The sequence below is a fragment of the Sminthopsis crassicaudata genome, chromosome 3, assembly GCF_048593235.1.
Source record: "Sminthopsis crassicaudata isolate SCR6 chromosome 3, ASM4859323v1, whole genome shotgun sequence".
Lineage (NCBI taxonomy): Eukaryota > Metazoa > Chordata > Mammalia > Dasyuromorphia > Dasyuridae > Sminthopsis > Sminthopsis crassicaudata.
In genome coordinates, this window is record NC_133619.1 from 636282463 (window position 1) to 636307680 (window position 25218).

General features: G+C 48.4%; 1 protein-coding gene across 1 annotated transcript; it reads right to left on the minus strand.

The window, feature by feature from the left end:
* Window positions 1-152: 152 nt before the first annotated feature.
* On the minus strand, window positions 153-24840 carry KLHL17 (kelch like family member 17). The gene is made up of 12 exons (XM_074306653.1): window positions 24575-24840; window positions 19775-20085; window positions 18712-18833; window positions 18174-18395; window positions 17746-17862; window positions 17289-17502; window positions 16914-17058; window positions 16666-16833; window positions 2329-2417; window positions 2135-2208; window positions 1646-1827; window positions 153-1232 (listed from the first exon to the last, which is right to left on the minus strand). The coding sequence occupies exons 1-12, from the start codon at window positions 24679-24681 to the stop codon at window positions 1004-1006; spliced, it is 1980 nt and encodes a 659-aa protein (XP_074162754.1). The 5' UTR covers window positions 24682-24840; the 3' UTR covers window positions 153-1003.
* Window positions 24841-25218: the final 378 nt, after the last annotated feature.

Genomic DNA, 25218 nt, shown 5'->3' on the forward strand with positions numbered 1-25218 from the left:
CACCTTGGATTCCTTAGCTTCTGAGTCACGGTGACTAGGACAGTGGAGGGGGGGTCTAGGCCAAAGGTCCTTCCCTCCCAGATCCCCAGTCGGGGACCCCTCCCCACCCCGTCCACAGGGAGGCGCCCCCCCCCCAAAGGAGGGCCGTCTCGGGCTGTGTACAAGAATTTTATTGGTCAGTTGGGTTCATATTGCTGTGTGGATGTGCATGAAGGCTGAATGTTGGTGGCTTGTCCACGCGTGGACGCCTGTGTATGCACGGGGTCTGTGTGCGTGTGTCCAGCTCAGTGCATAATTCAAGGGAACAGACAACTTTTCACAGAAGACGGGGAATGAATCGTCCCGGGTCACCTGCACAGCCCCCTCCCGGGACCAGCCCCCTCCCGGGGCCCCCAGCCGTCGCTTCTCGGCCCTCCGGGGTCCGCCCAGCGGGATTCTGGGTCTCCTTCATCCTCTCTGTGCCGTCGGGGCAGGGACTCCATCCGCCCTGGGTTCTCTGTATCGTGGAGGGGACCCTGGGCTCCGGGCTTGCTTCCCAAAGGAAACTCGGCCGTCACAAATGCCCCAGAGAGAGCAAAATAGAAAGGGGGGCGAGGCGGCCGTGGGACGTTTCATAAATAATAATAAATACATAAATAGACAGACAGGCGGACGCAGACAGGACTCTGGGGCCTGGGGCCCGTGTGCTGGGTGGGAGACCGAGGCCCTGGGCCTCAGGCCTTGGAGCAGGGAGGGGAGGAGGGAGAGCCAGGGCCCCCCGAGTCACTGTGGCTCAGAGACCTCCACGGCAGGAGTCGCCCCCTCCTCCTCCCTTCCTGGGATGGGGGGAGCATTAAGGCATCTGCAAGAGGCCCAGTGGGGAGGGCAGCCATCCCCGCCCCAGCCTTCCACACCCGGGGATGGGGGCATCCGTCTCCTCTGGGGGTCTCCGCGTTTCCAGTCCAGGGCCCCGTTACAGTCCGGCTGCCCAGGAATTGGGGCCTGCTCCGGGTCTCCCTGAGGGTCAGAGGCTGGTGGAAGACACCGAGAGCGTAGGCGAGGAGGGCGGTGGGAAGTTCAGCAGCTCGAGCACGGCCACCCCCACGCTGCTCCGGCGGGTGAACATGCAGGACGCGGCCACCCACTTATTGGTGCGCGGGTTGTACTTTTCGATGGAGTTCAGGCTGGAGCTCCCGTCGTTGCCGCCTACGGCGTAGAGCCAGCCGTCCATGGCCACGAGGTCGTGAGTGCTCCTGGGGGGGGGGGGGATGAGGGGCCTTGTATTAACTGAAAGGTGAGGGGGATGCACTCACTGAAAGGGGAAGTCATGGGGGGGGGAAGCTTCCCAAATCCAAAGCTAAGCGGTTTCCAAATCAAGAGCCAGAGGCTCTTCGCGTGGAACATGTCAAGATCAAATAAGGCTCTTCCTGCTTTCAGTCACTATATTGGGGGAAACTGAGGCACACGCTCAGCAGGTCAAAGCAAACAGGACTCAGGAGTCTTTGCTGCCTGGGGCGGGGCGGGGGGAAGGGCCCGGTCCCTGCCTCGAGGAAGCCTGAATGGCCAGGCTTATTTATGGTCAAGGTCAGGCCCCTATGGGCACCTGTGGCTGCCACCAGTTGGCCAAGGGTGTGAGATGGCAAAGGCCCCGGAAGTCCAGGAATACCTGCGGATGTTCATGGGTGCCACGCTCTCCCAGGCATTGGCCTTGGGGCTGTATCTCTCCACAGAATTGAGACAGCTGGTGCCATCATTGCCCCCCGCCACGTAGAGGGCACCCTCCAACACTGCTACCCCAGCGGAGCTGCGCCTGCTCAGCATGGTGGCAATCGGAGTCCACGTGTTCACCTGGGGGAACAGGAGAGGGGTAGCGGACACCCCCCCTCAGGACAACATCCCTCTGGACAACACCCCCCAGGACAACATCCCCCGCCTTGGGATAACATCCCCCCCACCCTATATAATTTTTCTGGTAGATAATAATTCAGTAAAAGGGGGAAGCCGTGAAAGGAGGAGGCTATCTGAATGAAACTCTCCAAATCAGGGGTGCCCGAAGTCTTCCTCTCTAGGATCAGTCCTGGTCCAAAGGGGAGTGATGGGACCAGAGGCAGTTCGGGGGACGGGGGCGATGGTCCGTGAGGAGGAGCAGCCATACCTGGGGCTCGTATTTCTCCACAGTGGCCAGGTGAGAGGAGCTGTCGTAACCACCCACAGCATAGAGATTCCCATCTGTGGATACAGTCACTTAGAAATGGGGGACTTTGGAAGTGACTGGGGGAGTCCCGGAAGGCATCAAGGGAGCCACCCAAAGGAAGAAGCTGTTGGGGTCAGGGGCTCGGGGCTACCTACCGAGCGTGGCCACTCGGACGTATCTCCTCCGTGTGCTCATGGCTGCTATGGATGTCCAGGTGCCCGTCAAGGGGTCGTACCGCTCGGCGCTGTGGGTAATTCATGGAGGTTAATAAGAAGGAAGAGGGAGGATTTCCAAGTGCAGGACATGGAGATCAAGCCCCTGACCCCCTTCCCCAGCTGCTGACTCCCCAGGACCCTCGGAATGAGATATTCCCAGTGAGTCATTTTTCACTTTCAATACAATGGACATAACTACTGTAAGACTTTGCTTAAAGAAATTTGAGTGTGCTTAAAAATGCCTGATCCTGTGGGATTAGACCATGTAGATGTGGATGAGACCTTGATCATCTAATCTGACTCCCATTTTACAGATGAGGAAACTGAGGCACAGAGCGGAAAGGGGACTGCTCAAGGTCACACATGAGATGGAGGCCAGCACTCTTTCCACTACACCACCTGAAGAATCCTACCCCATAGCCATCCTCACCTCAGATCAAGCAAAAACAAAAATTGATCTAATTAAAAGAGATAAGGAAGGGTATTATATCCTGCTAAAGGGTAGCATAGATAATGAAAAAGTATCACTATTAAACATATAGGCACCAAGTGGTGCAGCATCTAAATTCTTAAAAGAGAAATTAAGAGAGCTGCAAGAAGAAATAGATAGCAAAACTATAATAGTGGAAGATCTCAACCTTACACTCTCAGAATTAGATAAATCAAACCACAAAATAAATAAGAAAGAAGTCAAAGAGGTAAATAGAATACTAGAAAAGTTTGATATGATAGATCTTTGGCGAAAGCTAAATGGAGACAGAAAGGAGTATTTTTCTTCTCAGCAGTTCATGGAACCTATTGATCATATACTAGGACATAAGAACCACAAAATCAAATGCAGTAAGGCAGAAATAGTAAATGCATCCTTTTCAGACCACAATGCAATTAAAATTACATTTAATAAAAAGCCGGGGGAAAATAGACCAAAAAATAATTGGAAACTAAATAATCTTATACTAAAGAATGACTAGATAAAACAGCAATCATAGACATAATTAATAACTTCACCCAAGAAAATGACAATAATGAGACATCATACCAAAATGTGTGGGATACAGCCAAAGAAGTAATAAGGGGAAGTTTTATATCTGTGGAGGCCTACTTGCATAAAATAGAGAAAGAGAGGGTCCATGAATTGAGCTTGCAACTAAAATTGCTAGAAAAGGAACAAATTAACCCCCCCCCAGACAATCACGAAACTTGAAATTCTAAAAATAAAAGGTGAGATTAATAAAATTGAAAGTAAAAAAAACTATTGAATTAATTAATAAAACTAAGAGTTGGTTCTATGAAAAAACCAATGAAATAGACAAACCCTTAGTAAATCTGATTAAAAAAAGGAAAGAGGAAAAGCAAATTGTTAGTCTTGAAAATGAAAAGGGAGAACTCACCACTAATGAAGAGAAAATTAGAACAATAGTTAGGAGCTACTTTGCTCAGCTTTATGCCAATAAATTTGATAAATGAAATGGAAGAATATCTTCAAAAATATAGCTTGCCCAGATTAACAGAGGAAGAAGTAAGTAGTCTAAATAGTCCCATTTCAGAAAAAGAAATAGAACAAGCTATTAACCAACTCCCTAAGAAAAAATTCTCAGGACCAGATGGATTTACATGTGAATTCTACCAAACATTTAAAGAACAACTAACTCCAATGCTATGTAAACTATTTGAAAAAATAGGAATTGAAGGAGTCCTACCAAATTCCTTTTATGACACAGACATGGTACTGATACCTAAACTAGGTAGGCTGAAAACTGAGAAAGAAAATTATAGATCAATCTCCCTGATGAATATTGATGCTAAAATCTTAAAATATTAGCAAAAAGACTACAGAAAATCATCCCCAGGATAATACATTATGACCAAGTGGGATTTATACTAGGAATGCAGGGCTGGTTCAATATTAGGAAAACTATTAGCATAATCGACTATATCAATAACCAAATTAACAAAAACCATATGATCATCTCAATAGATGCAGAAAAAGCATTTGATAAAATCCAACATCCATTCCTACTAAAAATGCTTGAGAGTATAGGAATAAATGGACTATTCCTTAAAATAATAAGGAGCATATATTTAAAACCATCAATAAACATCATATGTAATGGCGATAAACTGGAACCTTTCCCTGTAAGATCAGGAATGAAACAAGGTTGCCCACTATGACCATTACTATTCACTATCACGCTTTGCAGATGACATGATGGTATACTTAGAGAACCCCAAAGACTCTGCTAAAAAGCTATTAGAAATAATTCAGAACTTTAGCAAAGTTGCAGGATACAAAATAAATCTACATAAATCCTCAGCATTTTTATACATTATCAACACAATCCAACAGCAAGAGACACAAAGAGAAATTCCATTCAAAATAACTGTCAATAGTATATTTGGGAATATATCTACCAAAGGAAAGTCAGGAATAATATGAGCAAAATTACAAAACACTTGCCACAAAAATAAAGTCAGATTTAAATAATTGGAAAGACATTCGTTGCTCTTGGATAGGCTGAGCGAATATAATTAAGATGATAATACTCCCTAAACTAATCTATTTATTTAGTGCTATATCAATCAAACTCCAAAGAAACTATTTTAATGACCTAGAAAAAGTAACAACAAAATTCATATGGAAGAACAAAAGGTCGAGAATTTTAAGAGAAGTAATAAAAAAAAATTAAATGAAGGTGGTCTAGCTGTACCTGATCTAGATCATTTGCTATTGGCTAAGAAATAGACTAGTTGATCAGTGGAATAGGTTAGGTTCACAGGGCAAGATAGTGAATAAAAATAGCAATCTAGTGTTTGACAAACCCAAAGATCCCAACTTTTGGGATAAGAATTCATTATTTGACAAAAACTGCTGGGAAAACTGGAAATTAGTATGATAGAAACTAGGCATGGGCCCACATTTAACACCACATATTAAGATAAAATCAAAATGGGTCCAAGATTTAGGCATAAAGAACGAGATCACAAGTAAATTAGAGGAACATAAGATAGTTTACCTCTCAGACTTGTGGAGGAGGAAGGAATTTGTGTCCAAAGGAGAACTAGAGATCATTATTGATCACAAAATAGAAAATTTTGATTACATCAAATTAAAAAGCTTTTGCACAAACAAAACTAATGCAAACAAGATTAGAAGGGAAGTAACAAATTGGGAAAACATTTTTACAGTTAAAGATTCTGATAAAGGTCTCATCTCCAAAATATACAGAGAATTGACTTTAATTTATAAGAAATCAAGCCATTCTCCAATTGATAAATGGTCAAAGGATATGAACAGACAATTTTCAGATGATGAAATTAAAACTATTTCCACTCATATGAAAGAGTGTTCGAAATCACTATTGATCAGAGAAATGCAAATTAAGACAACTCTGAGATACCACTACACACCTGTCAGATTGGCTAAGATGACAGGAACAAATAATGAAGAATGTTGGAGGGATGTGGGAAAACTGGGACACTGATGCATTATTGGTGGAGTTGTGAAAGAATCCAACCATTCTGGAGAGCAATCTGGAATTATGCCCAAAAAGTTATCAAACTGTGCATACCCTTTGACCCAGAAGTGCTACTACTGGACTTATATCCCAAGGAAATACTAAAGAAGGAAAAAGGACCCTTATGTGCCAAAATGTTTGTGCAGCCCTTTTTGTAGTGGCTAGAAACTGGAAAATGAATGGATGTCCATCAATTGGAGAATGGTTGGGTAAATTATGGTATATGAAGGTTATGGAATATTATTGTTCTGTAAGAAATGACCAACAGGAGGAATACAGAGAGGCTTGGAGAGACTTACATCAACTGATGCTGAGTGAAAGGAGCAGAACTAGGAGATCATTATACACTTCAACAATGATACTTTATGAGGATGTATTCTGATGGAAGTGGATACCTTCAACATAGATAAGAGTTAATCCAATTCCAATTGATCAATGATGGACAGAATCAGCTACACCCAGAAAAGGAACACTGGGAAATGAGTGTAAACTGTGAGCATTTTTTTGTTTTTGTTTTTCTTCCCAGATCATTTTTACCTTCCGAATACAATTCTTCCTTTGCAACAACAACAACAAAATTCGGTTCTGCACATATATATTGTACCTTGGATATACTATAAGATATTTAATATGTATGGGAATGCCTACCTAGAGGAGAGGGTGGAGAGAAGGAGAGGAAAAATTCGGAACAGAAGGGAGTACAAGGGATAATGTTGTAAAAAAAAAATTACCTATGCATATGTACTGTCAAAAAAAAAGTTGTAATTATAAAATTAATTTTAAAAAATAACGTCAGTATCTTACTATAACATATTTAACATGTATGGGACTGCCTGCCATCTAGGGGAGGAATGGAGGGAAGGAGGGGAAAATTCGGAACAGAAGTGAGTGCAAGGGATAATGTTGTAAAAAATGCATATGTACTGTCAAAAAAAAAAGTTATAATTATAAAATTAATAAAACAAATAAAGTTAAAAAAAAAAAGAATCCTACCCCAACTGGAGCTTCAAAGAAAAAAAAAAAAAAAGATGCCTTGCTGAGGATTAAATCTTTTAGCAACTTAAATGGCAACAACAACAATTACCCCCTAAAAGGATAAAATCCAAATGCTGGTGGGGCTGTGGGGAAACAGGCACTCTACTATCCAGCTTCTTAAACTGTGACTCTCAATCCCACATGAGTCTTGTAACTGAATGTGGGGGGTTGGGAAATTATGATTTATTATTAGGAAATGTTTGATTTGTATACATATTTTATCCACCATATAATTTCTTGGGTGAAAAGAGGTCACAAGTGGAAAAAGTTTTAAGAAGCTGTACACTATTACATTGTTGGTGATATTGCAGTGTCAATTTGCAATGATATACAGAACTGATTGCACCTTTCGACCTGGTGGCTGTTAGGACTTTTAGTTCAAAAACATTATAAAAAGAAAAAAAGAAGCCTGTGTGTTTAAAAAAAAACAAACTTCCTAATTACTTTAATTATAATTGCAAAATAAATAAATGGGAACAACCTATGTATGCAACAACTGGGAATGGTTAAAGACATTATGGAATATGGATGGAATGGAATATCACAGGACCATAAAAATGATAAACATGAAGCATGAAGACATAGGACAGGATTTCTGTGAAATGATCACAATGAAATCAGAATTAAAATTATATACGCAAAGGAACTGGGAACTGAGCAAGTGACTTAGCAGTGGAGGAATGACTGAATGGGTTAAGGTAAATGAATGTAATGAAATATTCTTATTCTTTAGGGAATGCTTGCTGAAGGCTTACTTCAGAAAGGCCTGGAGAGACTGACATGAAAGATGCTGAATGAAGTGAGCAGAATCCAGAAAACACTGTGCACAGTAACTACACGGTCATGTAATGATCAATGATGATGGACATAGCTCTTCTCTTCAATGCAGTGATTCAAGACAGTTCCAATAGACTCAGGATGAAAACTGCCATCCACATCCAGAAAGAGAATTACCAAGACTGTCGATTGAAGCACAATATCTTTGCTTTTGTTGGTTTTTTTTTTCTTTCTTGTGCTTTTTTCCCTTTAAGTCTAATTTTTCTTGCACAACATGATAAATATGGAAATATGTTTATAAGAATTGCACATTTAACCTATATCAGATTACTTGTTTTGGGGAAGAAACTAGAAGAGGGAAGGAGAAAAATTTGGAACACAAAGTCTTAATAAAATGAATGTTGAAAACTTATCTTTACATGTATATGGAAAAATAAAATGCTTTTGAAAATAAAAGTAAAATAAAATAATTTTTTAAAAAATTATATGCTGGGACAACTAGGCGGTGAAGTGGATAGAGCATCAGCCCTGAAGTCAGGAGAACCTGAGTTCAAATCTGACCTCAGACACCACTTTCTAGTTGTGTGACCCTAGGCAAGTCACTTAACCCTAATTGCCTCAGCAAAAAAAAAAAAAAGAAAAAAAAAAGATTATATCTTTATAATAATTATGTTATAATGTGCTTATATGCATGTTACATGTATGTTATATCATTTGGATATGCTTATATTACACATGTACATTACATATTACATGTACATTATATTATATGTTAATATTATTTTCAGCTTTGAGGTTTTTTTCTTGTGGTTTTCCCCTTTTGTTCTGATTTTTTTTCTTAACATGACTCATATGGAAATGTTAAAAATGATTGAACTCTGTATCACATTTCTTGCTGTCTTGGGGAGGGGAAGTAAGGAAAGGAGGGAGAAAAAATATGGAACTCAAAATCTTATAAAAACAAATGCTGAAAATCATCTTTACATGTAATTGAAAAAATATTATATTAAAAGAAAAAAAAGGAAAGAAAAATTACATGTACACATGGCTACAAATACAGAGATAGAAAGGAAAAAAAATATATCCACAGAGATGAAGTGGAGCCCATATGCCACAGAAAATCCAGCTCTATCGGAAGGGGCACAGGTAGAAGGAACTTGGAGGCCCTTAACTCTTCCCACTCCCAATTTTACAGATGAGGAAATTGAGTCCCAGAAAGGAGAGGTGATTTGCTCAGGTGGGTTTTGAGTTCAAATTTTCCTGATTTCCACACTTCTCAGAGTTCTTACCATTCACTAGCCAACTAGCTGTTTTTGAAAAAAAAAATAAAACAAAAAAACAAACCAAAACAAAAACCCCACCACCCTCTTTAATCATCTAGGGAGGGGGTTATCATCAACAAATAAAGTCATCACTGGAAAACTCATCAGTAGGGAGATGACTTCAGTTGTGCTACCTCCTAAGTACCTTTCTTAGGACTGAAGAGCAAAAGCTTTCTCTCATTGCCTCTTTTTATTTACAGATCAAAATGCCAACCAGCTCCTCTGTGGCGACCAGTGGCTCTGCTGGGTTTTAACTCCACTGCTATGATCTACTACACCTCTCCTTCTCCCCTGCTCCTATTAATTATGAGCTCTTTGAGGGAAAGACTGTTTTTCCTTTTTCCTCTTTGTATCCCTGGGGCTCAGTAATCAATCAATCAAAACAAACAAAACAAAACAAAACAAAACAAAACAAACAAAAAAAAACAAACCTGTTTATTAAGTACCTACTAAGTGCCAGGCATTGTGCTAAATACTGGGGCTGTAAAAGGAGGCAAAAAACAGTCTCCATCCTCAAGGAGCTCCTGACCTAACAGAGAAGATGGATGTATAAAGAAATATAGTCAAAGCTTGCTAGGTATAGGATAAATAGCAAATAAATAAAAGAGAAAATAAATATGAAATAAAGAAGGGATGGGGAAGGCTTCCTAGAGAAAGTGGAATTTTAATTGAGAGAAGCTAGGAAGGCATTAGTTGGAGTGCAGGATAGAAAGCCTTTCAGGCCTGAGGTAAAGCCAGAAACAACATCCTGGGCTGAGAAATGGAGGATATCTAATAGTAAGCACTTGGGAAATGTTAATTTTCTCTTAAGGGAATCAGACTTTATATAAAGGGAAAGAAATAAAACAGCCAAGAAAATTCCACCTGGCTAGAAAAGGCAGAAGAATTAGGTGGAAGACTGGTTGTGTTTATGGGACCAGGAGCTTTCTTTTTCTGTCATGTCAGAGAATATTGAACAGAGAAGGAAGAAGGACCATCTGTCTAAGGGAATAAAAGGCAGGAGAAGTAGACAGACCATCCTTCTAGATGGGATTTGTGTGAGATGGCAGCAATGGTACACGGTGTGTGACACTAGGCCACTTCCTTCCCTTTCCTTTTCCTGGCAAACTGGACACTAAAAATTAAAGGGGAGGTACAACTTGCTCTGGTGGAAGGATTTTCCTACCCTGGGAGTTCGTATTAGTGAAATCATAGGTTCAGGCCTTATCCATAAACTTCCAGCACATGAAGGTTTGCAAAGGGTTACTGGTATGCTAAGGTCCCTTTCAATTCTGAAATTCTGTGAGAGGAAGAAAACAGTTGGCCAGGAGCTGAGAAGAGAGATGGGGAAGGGAATGACTATTTACTAAACACTATTTGCCAGGGACTGCTGTTTAATGGTCTCAGTTACTCTTTGTGTCCCCAATTGGGGTTTTCTTGATCAAGATACTGGAGGGGTTTGCTATTTCCTTGTCCAGCGCATTTTACAGACAAGGAAACTGAGGCAAACAGGATTGAGTGAGTTGCCCAAAGTCAGCGGCTACTAAGTGTCTGAAACTGAATTTGAATTCAAGTTTTCCTCACTCTAGGCCCAGTGTTCTGTGCATTATGAAGCCACCCAGTTGCTCCATTGAGCATCAGGATCACTTGGTCCTCAGTTTCTTCATTTATAAATGAAGGGGACTGGACTAGGTAACTTCTAAGTCTCTCCCAACTTTAAATCTCGAGATTCTAGGAACTGTTGTAGGGGCTTTTGATTGTAAGCTGTTCTGAAGTTCAAGAGGGCCCTGAATCCAAGATGATAGAAAAAGAGTGTGAGGGATTCACAGTTTCACATGTAATTCCCTTTTTTGTTCTGCTTTGTATGTGGAAGTTTCTTCCTTTCTTTCTTTTCTTTCTTTCTTTTTTTTTTTTTTTTAAAGGGGCATATTCCAGGATTTTAAAAAAGAAAATCAGTCTAAAAAGCTCTAGTTATGAAAGGATTGTTGCATTAAGCACAGACTGATCACAATTAAGGATTAACAAGTACCCAATCACTCCCATAAATGAATGAGATGAATGAATGAAAGGGTAACTCACTCACTGCATGGGGATAGGCTAAAGGCCCTCCCTAGACACAGGGCCCCAGAATCCAGGGACATCATTGTAAAAATACCACTTTGGATGCCATGGGTGTCCTCTAGAGACGGTTTGTACAAGTAGCACTGGGTGTCTCCTGAAACCAATTAATAACAGACTCCCAGGCTTAATCCAAATATTGGGTGTCTCCCAGGCTGTGTTGAGGAAGGCCTGGCGGTGCATTGCAACATATCTGAAGTGCAGAGTCAGACAGCAATGCAGGGGGTGGGATCTTCATGGACCCTGGAGAGAGACTAGGTCGGTGTCCCTAACACTGCTGGGAAAGGAGGTTCCCAGATGCTAGCTAAGCATTCTGGCCCTTAGTTCACAAACATCTCCTGTGAAGGCACATCTGTAGACAAGCCCTGGAGAGGCAAGGCTCTCAGCAGGCCTGGACTTGGGGGCAACAGGAACCAGCTGAGCAATTGAGCCTCACCTCAGAGAACTTCAACACTCGTTGTTAGTACCACCTCTTATAGGAAGCCTACCTTGATTGCCTCCTCCCCATCCCCTTGTTTCTGCCCCTACCTTTGCCCCTCTATTATTTACTGTATTGATCTGAGTACAAGATATGTTGTTCTCATACTTTGTGTACAAGAAATATGAATTCCTTATTATTGTTCTGTAAGAAATGACCAACAGGGTGAATACAGAGAGGTTTGGAGAGAATTACATCAACTGAGGCTGAGTGAAACGAGCAGAACTAGGAGATCATTGTACACATCAACAATGATACTGTATGAGGATGTATTCTGATGGAAGTGGATATCTTCAACAAAGAGAAGAGCTAATCCAATTCCAATTGATCAATGATGGACAGAATCAGCTACACCCAGAAAAGGAACACTGGGAAATGAGTGTAAACTGTGAGCATTTTTTTTTTTTTGTTTTTCTTCCCAGATCGTTTTTACCTTCCGAACAACAACAACAAAATTCAGTTCTGCACATATATATTGTACCTAGGATATACTATAAGATATTTAATATGTATGGGAATGCCTGCCATCTAGGGGAGGAGGTGGAGGGAAGGAGGGGAAAAATTCAGAACAGAAGGGAGTACAAGGGATAATGTTGTTAAAAAAAAAAAAATTACCTATACATATGTACTATCAAAAAATGTTATAATTATAAAATTAATAATAAAAAAGGAGATATGAATTCCTAAAGAATCTTTTTTAGTTTTCTAGCCCTAGACTAGTCAGCTAGGTTAGTCAGTCAATAAAGATTTATAAAAGTCCTACTATGTGCTAAACTGGGGATACAAAAAGGCAAAAGACAGTCCCTGTTTACAAATTGTAATTCAATGAGGGAGACAACTTGCAAAGAACTATGTAAAAACAAGCCATATATAGAATAAATAAGAAATATTTACAGAGAAGGTACTAGAATTAGGAGGGGTTAGGGAAAGCTTCCTGTAGGAGGTGGCATTTTAATTGAAACGTAAAAGAAGCCAGTGAGGTCAATAGGTAGAGAAGAGAGTGGGAAGAGGTTTTCAGGCATGTGGATCAGACACAGAAAAGATCGAGAGATAAGAGATGAAGGATCTTGTTAATATAACAACCAAGAGGTCAATGTCTCTGGACTGAAGGATATATGTAGGGAAAAAAGATGGAGGAATAGTGGAAAAGTAAGAAGGCTTCATTATGAAGGAATTTTAATGCCAGAAGATTTTTGTATCTTATCCTGGAGGTAATAGGGAGTCACTAAAGTTTATTGAGAGGGAGGTGACATGATCAGACCTGTACTTTAGCAAAATTACTTTGGTAACTGAATAAGGATGGACCAGAGCGGGGAGAGATGAGGCAGGCAGACCCCGACCAATAACTATTTCAACAATACAGGTGTGAGGTGATCCTAGACCCAGATGTTGGGGACAGTGTCAGAGGAGAAAAGGGGACATATTGGAAAGGGGTTGGCAGATGAAACTTACTACAGATGCTTGCAGAGGTGAAATTTACTAGACACATGGCCAAGATGAAATCTACTAGATATCGTGTTGAAGTGAAATCCACCACAGATGCTGCCAAGATGAAATTATTAGAGATCCTGCTGAAGTGAAATCTACCAGAGATCCTGCTAAAGTGCAACCTATCATAGATGCTGCCAAGGTTAAAACTACTAGAGATGATGCTGAGGTAAACTCTACCAGAGATCCTGAAGTGAAATCTACCACAAATGCAGCCAAGGTAAAAACTACTAGAGGGGATGCTGAGGTGAAATCTACAAGAAATCCTGAAGTGAAATCTATTAGAGATGATGCTGAGGTAAAATCTACAAGAGAGCCTGAAGTGAAATCTACTAGAGGTCCTGCTGAAGTGCAACCTACCACAGATGCTGCTAAGGTAAAAACTACTAGAGATGATGCTGAGGTGAAATCTACTTAGAGATCCTTAAGTGAAATCTACTAGAAATGATGTTGAGGTAATTCTACTAGAGATCCTGCTAAAGTGCAACCTACCACAGATGCTGCTAGGCTAAAAATTGCTAGAAATGATGCTGAGGTAAACTCTACTAGAGATCCTGAAGTGAAATCTACCACAGATGCAGCCAAAGTGAAAACTACTAGAGAAGATGCTGAGGTGAAATCTACAAGAAATCCTGAAGTGAAATCTACTACAGGTCTTGCTGAAGTGCAACTTATCACAGATGCTAAGGTAAAAACTACTGGAGATGATGCTGAGGTAAAAACTACCTCAGATGAAGTGAAATCTACCACAGATGCAGCCAAGGTAAAAACTCCTAGAGAAGATACTGAGGTAAAATGTACTAGAGATGATGAAGAGCTGAAATTGATAGACCTTGGCACCATATCGGATGTAAGGGGTCAGAGAGCAAATCTCCAAGATGATTCCTCCACTGGAGGAAGGGAAGCATATCTAAACGCAGGCTCTGTCAATCAGTTGTTAAGTTCCTAATATGCACTGGGCATTGTATTAGACATGCTATGTAAAGACAGAAATGAAATTTCCCTGCCCTCCAGGAACACATTCTATAGGGGGTGTGTGGAAATAAGACGCAAGTTGTTCACAGGGTATGTAATTTTTGGTAGCAGAAGACTAGCACCTGAATGGACCCTGAAAAGCCTGCTGCAGAATGGGAAAGGTCAGTGGAGCTCTGGACACCTGGAATTCTAATACTCATCTTAGAGATGAGGAAGCAATTCTTCCAAGCATGGAATGACAATGGTAGGAGATGGAATTTTACATGTCAGGAAGTCTAGAATGGCCAGTTTGGCTAGCCCCACTAGTATACAAAGGGGAAGAATACAGGAGCGAGGTTGGGAAGGTCGTTAAATGCTAAACAAAGGAGTCTGGATTTGTCCTAAAGGTTCTCAGTTATTGAAGGCAACAGGCTTTCACTAAATACGGTCACCCCTATGTGTCAGGAAAATCTCTTGGCAGTTAAGTAGAGAAAGCATCGAAGAAATGGAAGTCTTAAGGCAAGGAGACCGATTTGGAGGCTGTTATAGTAGGCCACGAGAAAGGAAGGAAGAAAAACATTTATTAAACACCTAATATATGCCAAACACGGTACTAAGTGCTTTAAAAATATTATTTCATTTGATTGTCATCACAATCCTGGAAGGTAGGTGCTATCATTGGTCACATTTTACAGATGAAAAAATGAGGCGGGCAGGGGTTAAGTAACTTGCCCAGGGTCACCCGAATAGTAAATGTCTGAACTCAGGCCTTCCCACCTGCAGCCTCAGTGCTCTATCCTCAGAAGTGATAAAGAACAAATTTTGCAAGTGGGGAGGAGACCGAGAGGCAAGGGGTGTTTTGGAAGTTGTGGTGATTGTTTAGTCATGTCCAACCCACTGCGACCCCATTTGAGATTTTCTTGGCAAAGATACTGCAGTGGTTTGCCATTTCCTTCTCCAGCTCATTTCATAGATGAGGAAACTGAGGCAAATGGGGTTAAGTAACTTGTCCAGGTCCACACACCTAGTGAGTATCTAAGGTCAAAGTCAAGTTTTCCCGATTCCAGGCCCAGCACTCTATCTACCGCCCTACCTCGAGGTCTCTTGGAGGTAGAATTTGGCAAGTGATTAGACATGGCAGATGAGAAAGAAGGAGTGGCAGATGACTGAGGTTTGTGAATCCCTTGCCAGAGAAAACGTTTGCAAGGGGAAGGTAATACGTTCTGTGCTGGACGTATTGAGTCTAAGATGCCTATGGATATCTAATGGGAGATGTTTGTTAGGCAGTTGGAAATGCGCGCGCTGGAGCTTCGGAAACTAGATATATGGATCTGTGAGTCACTTAATCTCTATCTGCCTCAGTTTGCTCAACTGTAAAGTAGGATAATACCAGCAAGGTTGCTGTGTGGATTAAATGAGATATTTCTAAAGTGCTAAATGCACAAGATCTGGCATATAACAAGCGCTTGATAAATGCTATTTCCTTCCCCACTTCTAGGAATTTTAGCACATTTTCCCCTTGGGGGAGTTTTTTTGTGGCTTTTCCTTTTTGTTCTATTTCACAACACGATGAATGTGGAAATGTTTAAAATCACTGCACGTGTATGACTGTATCAGATTGCTTATTCTTATGGATGGGAGACAAAGGGAGAAACATTTTCACACTCAAAAGCTTATATAAAAAATGAATGCTGGGGCAGCTAGGTGGCACAGTGTATAGAGCACCAACCCTGAAGTCAGGACAACCTGAGTTCAAATCTGACATCTGATACTTAATACTTCCTGGCTGGGTGACCCTGGGCAAGTCATTTAACCCCAACTGCCTCAATGAAAAAAAGAAAATAAAATAAAAATTTAAAGCAAAAAAAAAAATGAACGCTGGATGCTATCTTTACATGTAACTGGAAAAATAAAACATCACTTACTTTAAAAGAGTCACTGGATCCAAAGCCATTTTAAGGAAAATCCCCAAAAGGCTGGCTGTATCCCCCCGCTCCCTTCTCTCAAGCCTGGTGTCCCTGGACATCCTTGGCCCGGCCCTTTCTGAAGGAGGCTGTCTCTGTGATGTCTTCCCCTCCTTCAGACTTGTTAGGCTTCCTAAGACTCAGGCCCAACTTGTGTCCATCCCTAGGGACCCCACTGGTGCCAGACTTTCCTCCGTCTCCATGTTCCAGTCCCTCTTGGTCTCCCTTCCCCATGTCATTTATGTATTCAATAAGCACTTAGTAGCAACTAATATCTACTATTTATAGAGAACTTTAAGGCAATCAAAACTTTTCACATCTTAATTTGTTTTAGTTCCCATAACAACCCTCTGAGGCAGAGACTGTTATTTCCCCTATTTCACAGATAAGGAAACTGAGGAAAACAAACTTAGGTGATTTACCCAGAGTGACAGAGCTAGTGAGTGTTTGAGGCTCTAAGCCCCTAGTGCCTCCTGACTTAGAACCAGCCTCAGAATCTCTCCCCCATTCCTCCTCCCTATTATCCACAAGGCAACAGTGTCCTCCCTCCCTCAAGCCCCCGTCCTTCCCCTAGAGTCGCAAGCAACGTCCGTGAAGGCCAGACTTAGTGGGCCCGTGGCCAGAATGAGGCCCAGGGAGGTCCCTACCTGTTGAGGCAGGAGGCCCCGTCGTAACCACCGGCAGCATACAGGAGCCCGTGGAGAGCGGCCACCCCTAGACAGCTCCGCCGGGTCCCCATGGAGACCTCGGGCTGCCAGACGTTGGTGACGGGGTCATAGGACTCTACGGTAGCCAGATCAGACGTCCCATCGTAGCTTGGGGGAGAGACAGGGTCAGGGACCCCTGGGCTCTCAGCCTCCCCCCCCACCCCCCCGGCACCTCCAAGGCCCTTTACCCGCCGACGGCGTACAGCCGGTTCCCGATGGCAGCCACGCCTACTCGAGCCCGCCGTGTGGACATGGAGGCCACCATGTGCCATCGATCCGTGCGGGTGTCGTATGCCTCACAGTCTCCGTGGATGGCGAACAGGCTCCCGCCACCTGAAGGGAGATTCAGGATTGAGGCTCTTCAGCCTGCTTCCTTCAGGCCCCCCGGAGAGAGTGTGGGGTTAGCTATGTGTCCCCCAGCCCGTAACCATGGCGAGGAGCCCTGGCCCTCCCTTCACCCAGGTTCACAGGGAGAGCAGGGCCGGGCCATCTTCTTGGGGAAGTTGTTGTCAACCTCAATGGCCCAGAACAATCGGGGGCCACTCCCCCAGCCCAGTACGTACCCACCGCAAAGAGCACGGGGCCGGCACCCTCGCAGCGCCGTGGCCGAGTGCGGCTGGTGCCCAGGACCCCGCGCTGCTCGGGCAGCAGGTGGAACTTGAGGGCCTCGATGAGCAGGTCCTTGCAGTCCGGGTGGTGGCGGACCAGGCCCTCGGCGTCCACGTGGCCCAGCAGGAAGTCTCGGCTCAGCAGCGGCAGCCGGACACACTTCATCAGCTGGGGGGAGGGGGTCAGCAGGGCCAGAAAGTCCCCCCTCCCCCCAGGCCGGGGAAGATCATCCCCCCTTCCCAGCAATGAGGGGCAGGAGCACCCCCCCCCCCACATACACACACAAGTCAGAGGCTGCTCAGGAAGGGACGAGGGATGAGCTGAGAGAAGGCAGGTGGAAGGACAGGTGGGGACCAGTCAGGGAGGGGGAGGGAGGATGGGCCACAGGGGGGGGGGCTGGGCTCCCCTCACCCGGGGCACGTGCTGCCTGCGCCCATCGACGTCATGTTTCACCCAGCTCAGGACGGCCCGGTAAACGTCCTCCTCCGATGGCACATTGAGGCTGTCGCTGGAGATGAGGTCCAGCACCTGTGGAGGTGGAGGGACAGGCCCGTGCCAGCTCTCCGCCGTGGGCCTCCTGCTCAGAGGCTGCTCAGGGAAGGCCAGAGGGTTTCCTCCTGGAGGTGGGCCCCACTTGGAGTCTGGGGCAGTCCTCATGGGATCGGGGGGCAGGGGATGAGGGGGATCCTGGCAGGATCAGGGGTCTGAGGGACGCCTGGGTGTCTCTGGGGTCCTTCAGGCCCTCGAGGCCCTGGGGGAGCTCCAAGGAAGGAGTCTGGCTCTTTGTGGAATTCCAGGGCCCTAAGAAGCAGCAGACTCGGGGGTCCCAGGCATGGTACCTGCTTCAGAGGGAGCAGCATGAACTCCTCGGTCCGGGCTACCTCCACGAAGTGCTGTAAGACGTACTTGTGGGCGGCCTTGAGGAGGTCACTGCAGGAGTGCGTGTCGGCGAACCCGCGGATGCCCAGGCAGTTGGATGGGTCAAGTTGGCTCAGCAAGAACTTGCAACAGGCGTCCCTCACGCCATTCAGCTGCAGGAGGCTCGCAGCGGGGAGCAGCGTCTGAGGGCAGGGGGCGCGGTGACTGGGGCTGCAGCACCGGGGGGGAGGGGAGGGCAGGCAGGGGCGGCTGACACAGGGCGGGGGCACAAGAAGCGGGAGGGCCAAGGGGCCATGAGAGGGGCAGCGGCCAGGGGCGCAGGAAGCGGGGGTGATGCTTGGGGTACAGTGCTTGAGGGCATGTGGGGAGCAGCTTCAGGGGCTGCTGAAACAGGCTGGAGGCATGAGAAACAGTAAGACCGTGATCGGGGAATGGGGTACGGGTGGGCAGCGAAGAGGGCCCAGAGTGGGGGGGGTACCGGTGGGCAGCTAGCCTCACCTGCACGTTGCCCTCCCCCACGACAATCTCAGCCGTGTATGCAAACTGGACCAGCTGCTCCAGAGCCTGGGGGTCGATGTCGTGCAGCGTGACGTGCGTCTGGCGGCTCTCGCTCATCTCGTCTGCAGGACGTCAGAGCGGCCCCGGTCTCAGCCTGTGACCCGCTCTCCTCCCCACGGGGAAAGTGTCCCTCCCTCCTCAGAGCCCACAGCTACTAAAATCCCCAAGTCCCCGACCCATTTGAGCACTCCCTCCCCAAGGGCTCTACACCGAGGCCCCCTCGGTCTATCAGACCCCCAAGTCCATCATGCGCAACCCTGAGGCATTCCCGGATCTGGCTGAGATCAGCGGCCACACAGGGGGGGGGGAACCCCCTCCTCAGGCATCATTCTGAGACCCCTGACCCAGACTCCCACCCTGGGGCGAGCCTCCTGGATCTTAAGCAGGCCCTCATTCCTTCCCTACTCAGTGAATCCCATCAGCCCCTCACTCACAGTCCCTGCCACTTGGGGGTGGGGGGAGGACCCGGGGGAAGGGGGTTCTGGGAGTAGGAGTCTGAAGAACACCTAAAGGGGCGCTAGCAGGTCCCGGGCCAGGGGGCTGGGTGAGTCAGGAGGGAGAAGCCTAGTTTGGACCTGGGGGAGGAGGTGGGGCTGGCAGGTCTGGCCCAGGGCTCAATTGGAAGGGGGGCCCCGGACCAGAGCTGGATCCAGCTGGAGAGGAGACAATCCAGCCCGGGCAGGGGCTGGGCCGAGGAGCGGGTGCTCAACTTGAGGATACGTGGCCAGCTAGGCCTGGGAGGGGGGGAGCAGGACAAGTGCAAGACTAGGAGCTGGGCTAGATACAAAAAGCCACAATCAGGGGCTGAAGTTCTGGCTTTGGGAGAGTGGAGAAGGTCAAGGTCAGGGGTTTCTGCTCTGTGAAGGTCAAGGGTCCAGCTTTGTGAAGGACAGGGGAGGTCAAAAGTCGGGGTTTTGCTCTGCAGTCCAGGGAAGGTCAAGGTCAAGGCCAGGGTCCTGCTCTGGGGGGGTCCAAGGCCGGAGTCCACGGGGTCGGTACTTGCTTGTGAACATGGCGTGGAAGTAGGGGCTGCAGGAGGCCAGCACCACCTTGTGGGCCTTGATCTCCTTGGTGCCCACGTGCAGGACGATGTCGCACAGCAGCCCCCGCTGCCGCATGCGGCTCATGCACACGAAGGCGTCGTGGTAGTGCCGCTTGGAGTTGTGGGCGATGCTGTGGCCCTCTCTGGTCAGCAGCTGCATGGCGCCCTGCATGGCGCCCTCCATGGTGCCCCCGGGGCCGCGGGCCGGCCGGGGCCGGGGTCTCTCGGCCGCCTCACTGTGGGGACGAGGTGCGGCATCGGCACTGAGGACCCTGCAACGGGAGGGGGCGGGTCACGCCGCGGGGGCCGAAAACACCAGGCTCCAGCCCTGTTCTCCTCGAGCAGAACTCATGCCGGGGTCTTGGGCCCCTCCCCCACAAAGAGTCTGAAGCAGGCTGGCTGCTGTGCCAAGATGGCGGACCCGGGCAGCAAGGTGCCAGTCGGAGGAGCCGAGGCCGAAGGCTGCCTCAGACACAGCCCTGGGAGAGAGGGAGGCCTGAGCTGGGAGCTCTCCATGGTCCCCCGTGGGGCATTCCCAAGCTCCTGGGCGCCCAGCCTCCGGCTGGTAGGAGGGGCCTTGGCCCAGATGGGGCAGAATTGGGGGCACAGAAAGGAACGTCTGGAGGTGGGAGATGGGCCTGGAAAGGGGGGTGCCTCTGAGGAAAGGCAGGGGGTGGGCCAAGGAATTAGCACTTAGAGAGCCCTGCTCCATGCTGGGCGCCTTAGCAATACCCCTTCGTTAGATCCTCCTGAGAGCAATTATGCTCCCTCCTTACAGTTGGGGAAACTGAGGCAGGGTCAGATGCTTGTCAGGTCGCATTGAGGAAAAGGGTCTTCCTGACTCCAGGCCTGCACTGGGCTGCTACCCAGCTGCCTCTAGAGCCTTCCATGGCTCCCCAGCTGTAGTGACCTAGGACAGCTCCTTCCTCACCCAAACCCGGACTTTTTCCAACTTGGCATTCAAGGCTCTCCACAGCTTGCCCCCTCCTCATACTCCTGGCTCTCTCCCGCTTCACTGAGCTTGGTCCAGCCCCCATCAATGCCGCCCACTCTGCCCTCCAGCCTGGCACGCTGCTCCTGGGGAGCTCCCCTCCTCCCAGGGAGACCTTCGATAAGTCGCTTAACCCTGAGCTTAACTTCCCACCCACAGAGCAGGGGGAGCAAGGGCCCTGCCCACAGGCCTTCAAGAGCCCTCGCCAAATAAGTGGGAGACTTTCCAGCCCGGGCCCCAAGGCCTGAGAATCAGGAATGGCCGTGCGCGAGTGTGGCAGTGAGTGTGTGTGTGTGTGTGTGTGTCAGTGTGTGTCCGTGAATGTGTGTCACTGAGTGTGTGTGTGTCAGTGAGTGTGTGTATGTCAGTGAGTGTGTGTATATGTGTGTCTGTGAGTGTGTGTGTGAGTGTGTGTGTCAGTGAGTGTGTGTCAGTGTGTCCGTGTGTGTGTAAGTGAGTGTGTGTGTCAGTGTGTGTGTTAGTGAGTGTGTGTGTGTCAGTGAGTGTGTGTATGTGTGTCTGTGAGTGTGTGTGCCAGTGTGTGTGTGTCAGTGTGTGTCCGTGAATGTGTGTCACTGAGTGTGTGTGTGTCAGTGAGTGTGTGTATGTCAGTGAGTGTGTGTATATGTGTGTCTGTGAGTGTGTGTGCCAGTGTGTGTGTCAGTGAGTGTGTGTCAGTGTGTCCGTGTGTGTGTAAGTGAGTGTGTGTGTCAGTGTGTGTGTTAGTGAGTGTGTGTCAGTGAGTGTGTGTATGTGTGTCTGTGAGTGTGTGTGCCAGTGTGTGTGTGTCAGTGTGTGTCCGTGAATGTGTGTGTGTCAGTGAGTGTGTGTCAGTGAGTGTGTGTCAGTGTGTGTGTGTGTCTGAGTGTGTGTCACTGAGTGTGTGTGTCAGTGAGTGTGTGTGTGTCACTGAGTGTGTGTGTGTGTCAGTGTGTGTGAGTGTCAGTGAGTGTGTGTGTCACTGAGTGTGTGTCACTGAGTGTGTGTGTCACTGAGTGTGTGTCAGTGTGTGTGTGTGTCTGAGTGTGTGTCACTGAGTGTGTGTGTCAGTGTGTGTGTGTCAGTGAGTGTGTGTGTCAGTGTGTGTCCGTGAATGTGTGTGTCACTGAGTGTGTGTGTCAGTGAGTGTGTGTCACTGAGTGTGTGTGTCACTGAGTGTGTGTCAGTGTGTGTGTGTGTCTGAGTGTGTGTCACTGAGTGTGTGTGTCAGTGAGTGTGTGTGTGTCACTGAGTGTGTGTGTGTCAGTGTGTGTGAGTGTCAGTGAGTGTGTGTGTCACTGAGTGTGTGTCAGTGAGTGTGTGTCACTGAGTGTGTGTGTCACTGAGTGTGTGTCAGTGTGTGTGTCACTGAGTGTGTGTGTCAGTGAGTGTGTGTGTGTCACTGAGTGTGTGTCAGTGAGTGTGTGTCACTGAGTGTGTGTGTCACTGAGTGTGTGTCAGTGTGTGTGTGTGTCTGAGTGTGTGTCACTGAGTGTGTGTGTCAGTGAGTGTGTGTGTGTCACTGAGTGTGTGTGTGTCAGTGTGTGTGAGTGTCAGTGAGTGTGTGTGTCACTGAGTGTGTGTCACTGAGTGTGTGTCAGTGAGTGTGTGTCACTGAGTGTGTGTGTGTCAGTGAGTGTGTGTGTCAGTGAGTGTGTATCACTGAGTGTGAGTGTGTGTGCCACTGAGTGTGAGTGTGTGTCAGTGAGTGTGTGTGTCAGTGAGTGTGTGTGTGTCACTGAGTGTGAGTGTGTGTGTGTGTCACTGAGGGTGTGTGTCAGTGAGTGTGTGTGTCAGTGAGTGTGTGTCACTGAGTGTGAGTGTGTCAGTGAGTGTGTGTCACTGTGAGTGTGTGTGTCATTGAGTGTGAGTGTGTGTGTGTCACTGAGGGTGTGTGTGTCAGTGAGTGTGTGTCACTGAGTGTGTGTGAGTGAGTGTGTGTGTCAGTGAGTGTGTGTGTGTCACTGAGTGTGAGTGTGTGTGTCACTGAGGGTGTGTCAGTGAGTGTGTGTCACTGAGTGTGTGTGTGTGTCACTGAGTGTGAGTGTGTGTGTGTCACTGAGGGTGTGTCAGTGAGTGTGTGTGTCACTGAGTGTGAGTGTGTGTGTCACTGAGTGTGTGTCACTGAGGGTGTGTGTGTCAGTGAGTGTGTGTCACTGAGGGTGTGTGTGTCAGTGAGTGTGTGTGTGTCACTGAGTGTGAGTGTGTGTCACTAAGTGTGTGTCACTGAGTGTGAGTGTGTGTGTCACTGAGTGTGTGTGTCAGTGAGTGTGTGTGAGTGTGTGTGTCAGTGAGTGTGTGTGTGTCAGTGAGTGTGTGTGAGATCCTGTGGGACACCCCCGGGTGGGACTGAATCGGTCTGTGTGGACATTGACGCGCCCAGGGTAGATGCTCCTTCTACCACAGCCTGCTGGCCTGGGAGCTGCTCCAGGCCGGCCAGCCTCCCACCGCTGCCACATTTCTGCCCATAATGCCCCAACAAACTGCTCTGCCCAGCGTGGGGCCCCTGGCAGAAGCGGCCGCCTAGGGTCTCTCCCCCCACAGCACGTTCTTGCCAAGGGCAGAGGGGCTAGCTGGGAGAATTCGGGGACGTGGGACAGGACACACCAGGAGGCCCAGGCTGGTACTGGGGTATTGGGAACCGCGGGACTTCGGCGAGGAGTCTGGGGGTCCTTGGATACCTAGACTGGGCTATAGTAGGAATGGGTGTGAGTCTGGGGAGGGCGTCAGGGATGAGAGGTCAGGGGTTACTCATCTGGAAAGGAGGGGACTGAGTCGCATACCCTCCAGGTGAGCAGGGTCATCTGAGGGTCACCTCGTTCTTGGGGTTCACAGGACCAGAGAGGGTTGGGCTCTACTTACTCCCGGTGACAGGGGCCTAGGGAAGTCCTGGGGCCTAGGCTGGGATGGATGAGGGGCCACGGGGAGACCCAAGGCTTGGACATTTAGGCTCACATGTGGAGGGGAGGAAGAAAGCCCCCCCTTGTGCCTTAAAAAGGGGCAGAACGGCTTAAGGGGACAGTGGACTAGGAGGATCCGGTGTGTCTTATACCCTGAAAAGGCGCCCAGAGGCACAGGCAGGGCTGGGGCTGGGGCCAGAAGGCTTGAAAGGTTGGGGACCAGTAGGGCCCAGGGGCCAGCCCCCATTCCTGCCCAGACTGAGGCGGCTCAGGTTTGGGATTGGAGGAGTAGGGAAGGACGGGAAATAAGCAGGGGGTGATGGGGGGGCAGCGGTTTGTGGAGGCCCGGGCGGGAGCCTTCTTCTGAGTGAGGGACTGGGGGGAGGCCGGGACTGGGAGGCTGGACTTCGGAACAGGGGCCGGGCCCCAGGGTCGGGAGGAGGGAAGGCTGGGTCAGGTCCGGCAGAGACCGATGAAATGAGCCTGGGACGGGGAAGGGGTGACCTTAAGACTACCCAGCCTGGTGGGCTGAGGCGTGGGGGGAGGGGCACCCAGGATGCAGCGAGGGTCCTGAGCCTGATTCTGGGGCGGGGGCGGGGGGGGGGGCTGTTCTGTCCGCAGTGGTGTTAGACAGCCGGGGCGCCGGGATGGGGGCGGAGTGGGAGGGGACGGGCAGGGGGACTCCGAGACGGGGAGGGCCCGGGGAGGAGGCTTGGCTTGGGGGCGGCGCCGTCTGCAGTGGGCGGCCTCATTCTGACACCCGGGAGACTTGGGGAGGATCCGGGTGCCTGGGGAGGGGGCCGGGGTCCAAGCTGGGGGGCTGGACCTCGGACCGGCAGTCCTGGGCTGGCGGGGGTGGGGGCGGGGCCTGGGGCCCCGCACTGCACTCACGCCTCGGGGGGAGCCGGGCTGGGGCCGGGCCCCGGCTGGGGGGGGCCCGGGCTGCTGTGCTCGGGGCTCTGCGTCCTGCCCGCCGCGCGCTCGCCCCAGGGCTGCATGGACGGGCCTGGGCTCGGGCTGCTCGGGCTCCAGGGCGGGCTCCAGCTCGGCCCGGAGGGAGGACTGGGGGGGGCGCTGCTGCTGGGGCCGCGATGCAGATGCTGCCGCCGCTGCCGCGGGTACCGCTGCTGATGCCGCCGCCGCCGCTTTCCCCGCCCCACGCTCCGCTCGCTCTCTGCAGCCTCGGGCAGCGCGGCGCGGCTGTTTGTCGGGCCCGCCCGCGCCGCCTCCCCGACTTCTGGGGTCCCCGCCACCTCCCCCGCGGGACGGGTCCCGACTGCGCCCTTGGTGATAAATTCCAGTATTCTATCTCTCTCTATATATAAAATTATAAAATCAATAAAATGGCCACTCCGGGTCTTTCGGTGTTAAAGCATCTGCGGGGGGGGGGGGGGGGTCATTCCTCTGAGCAGCAGACGGGTCTGAGACAGGTCTGGCCGCCCCCCCGGCCGCCGCGCGTCGCCTGAGAGCCCACATACTGCCCCTCCCCCCACGTTGTTATTTATTTATTGTGTTGTCAACATCTCCCGATTACT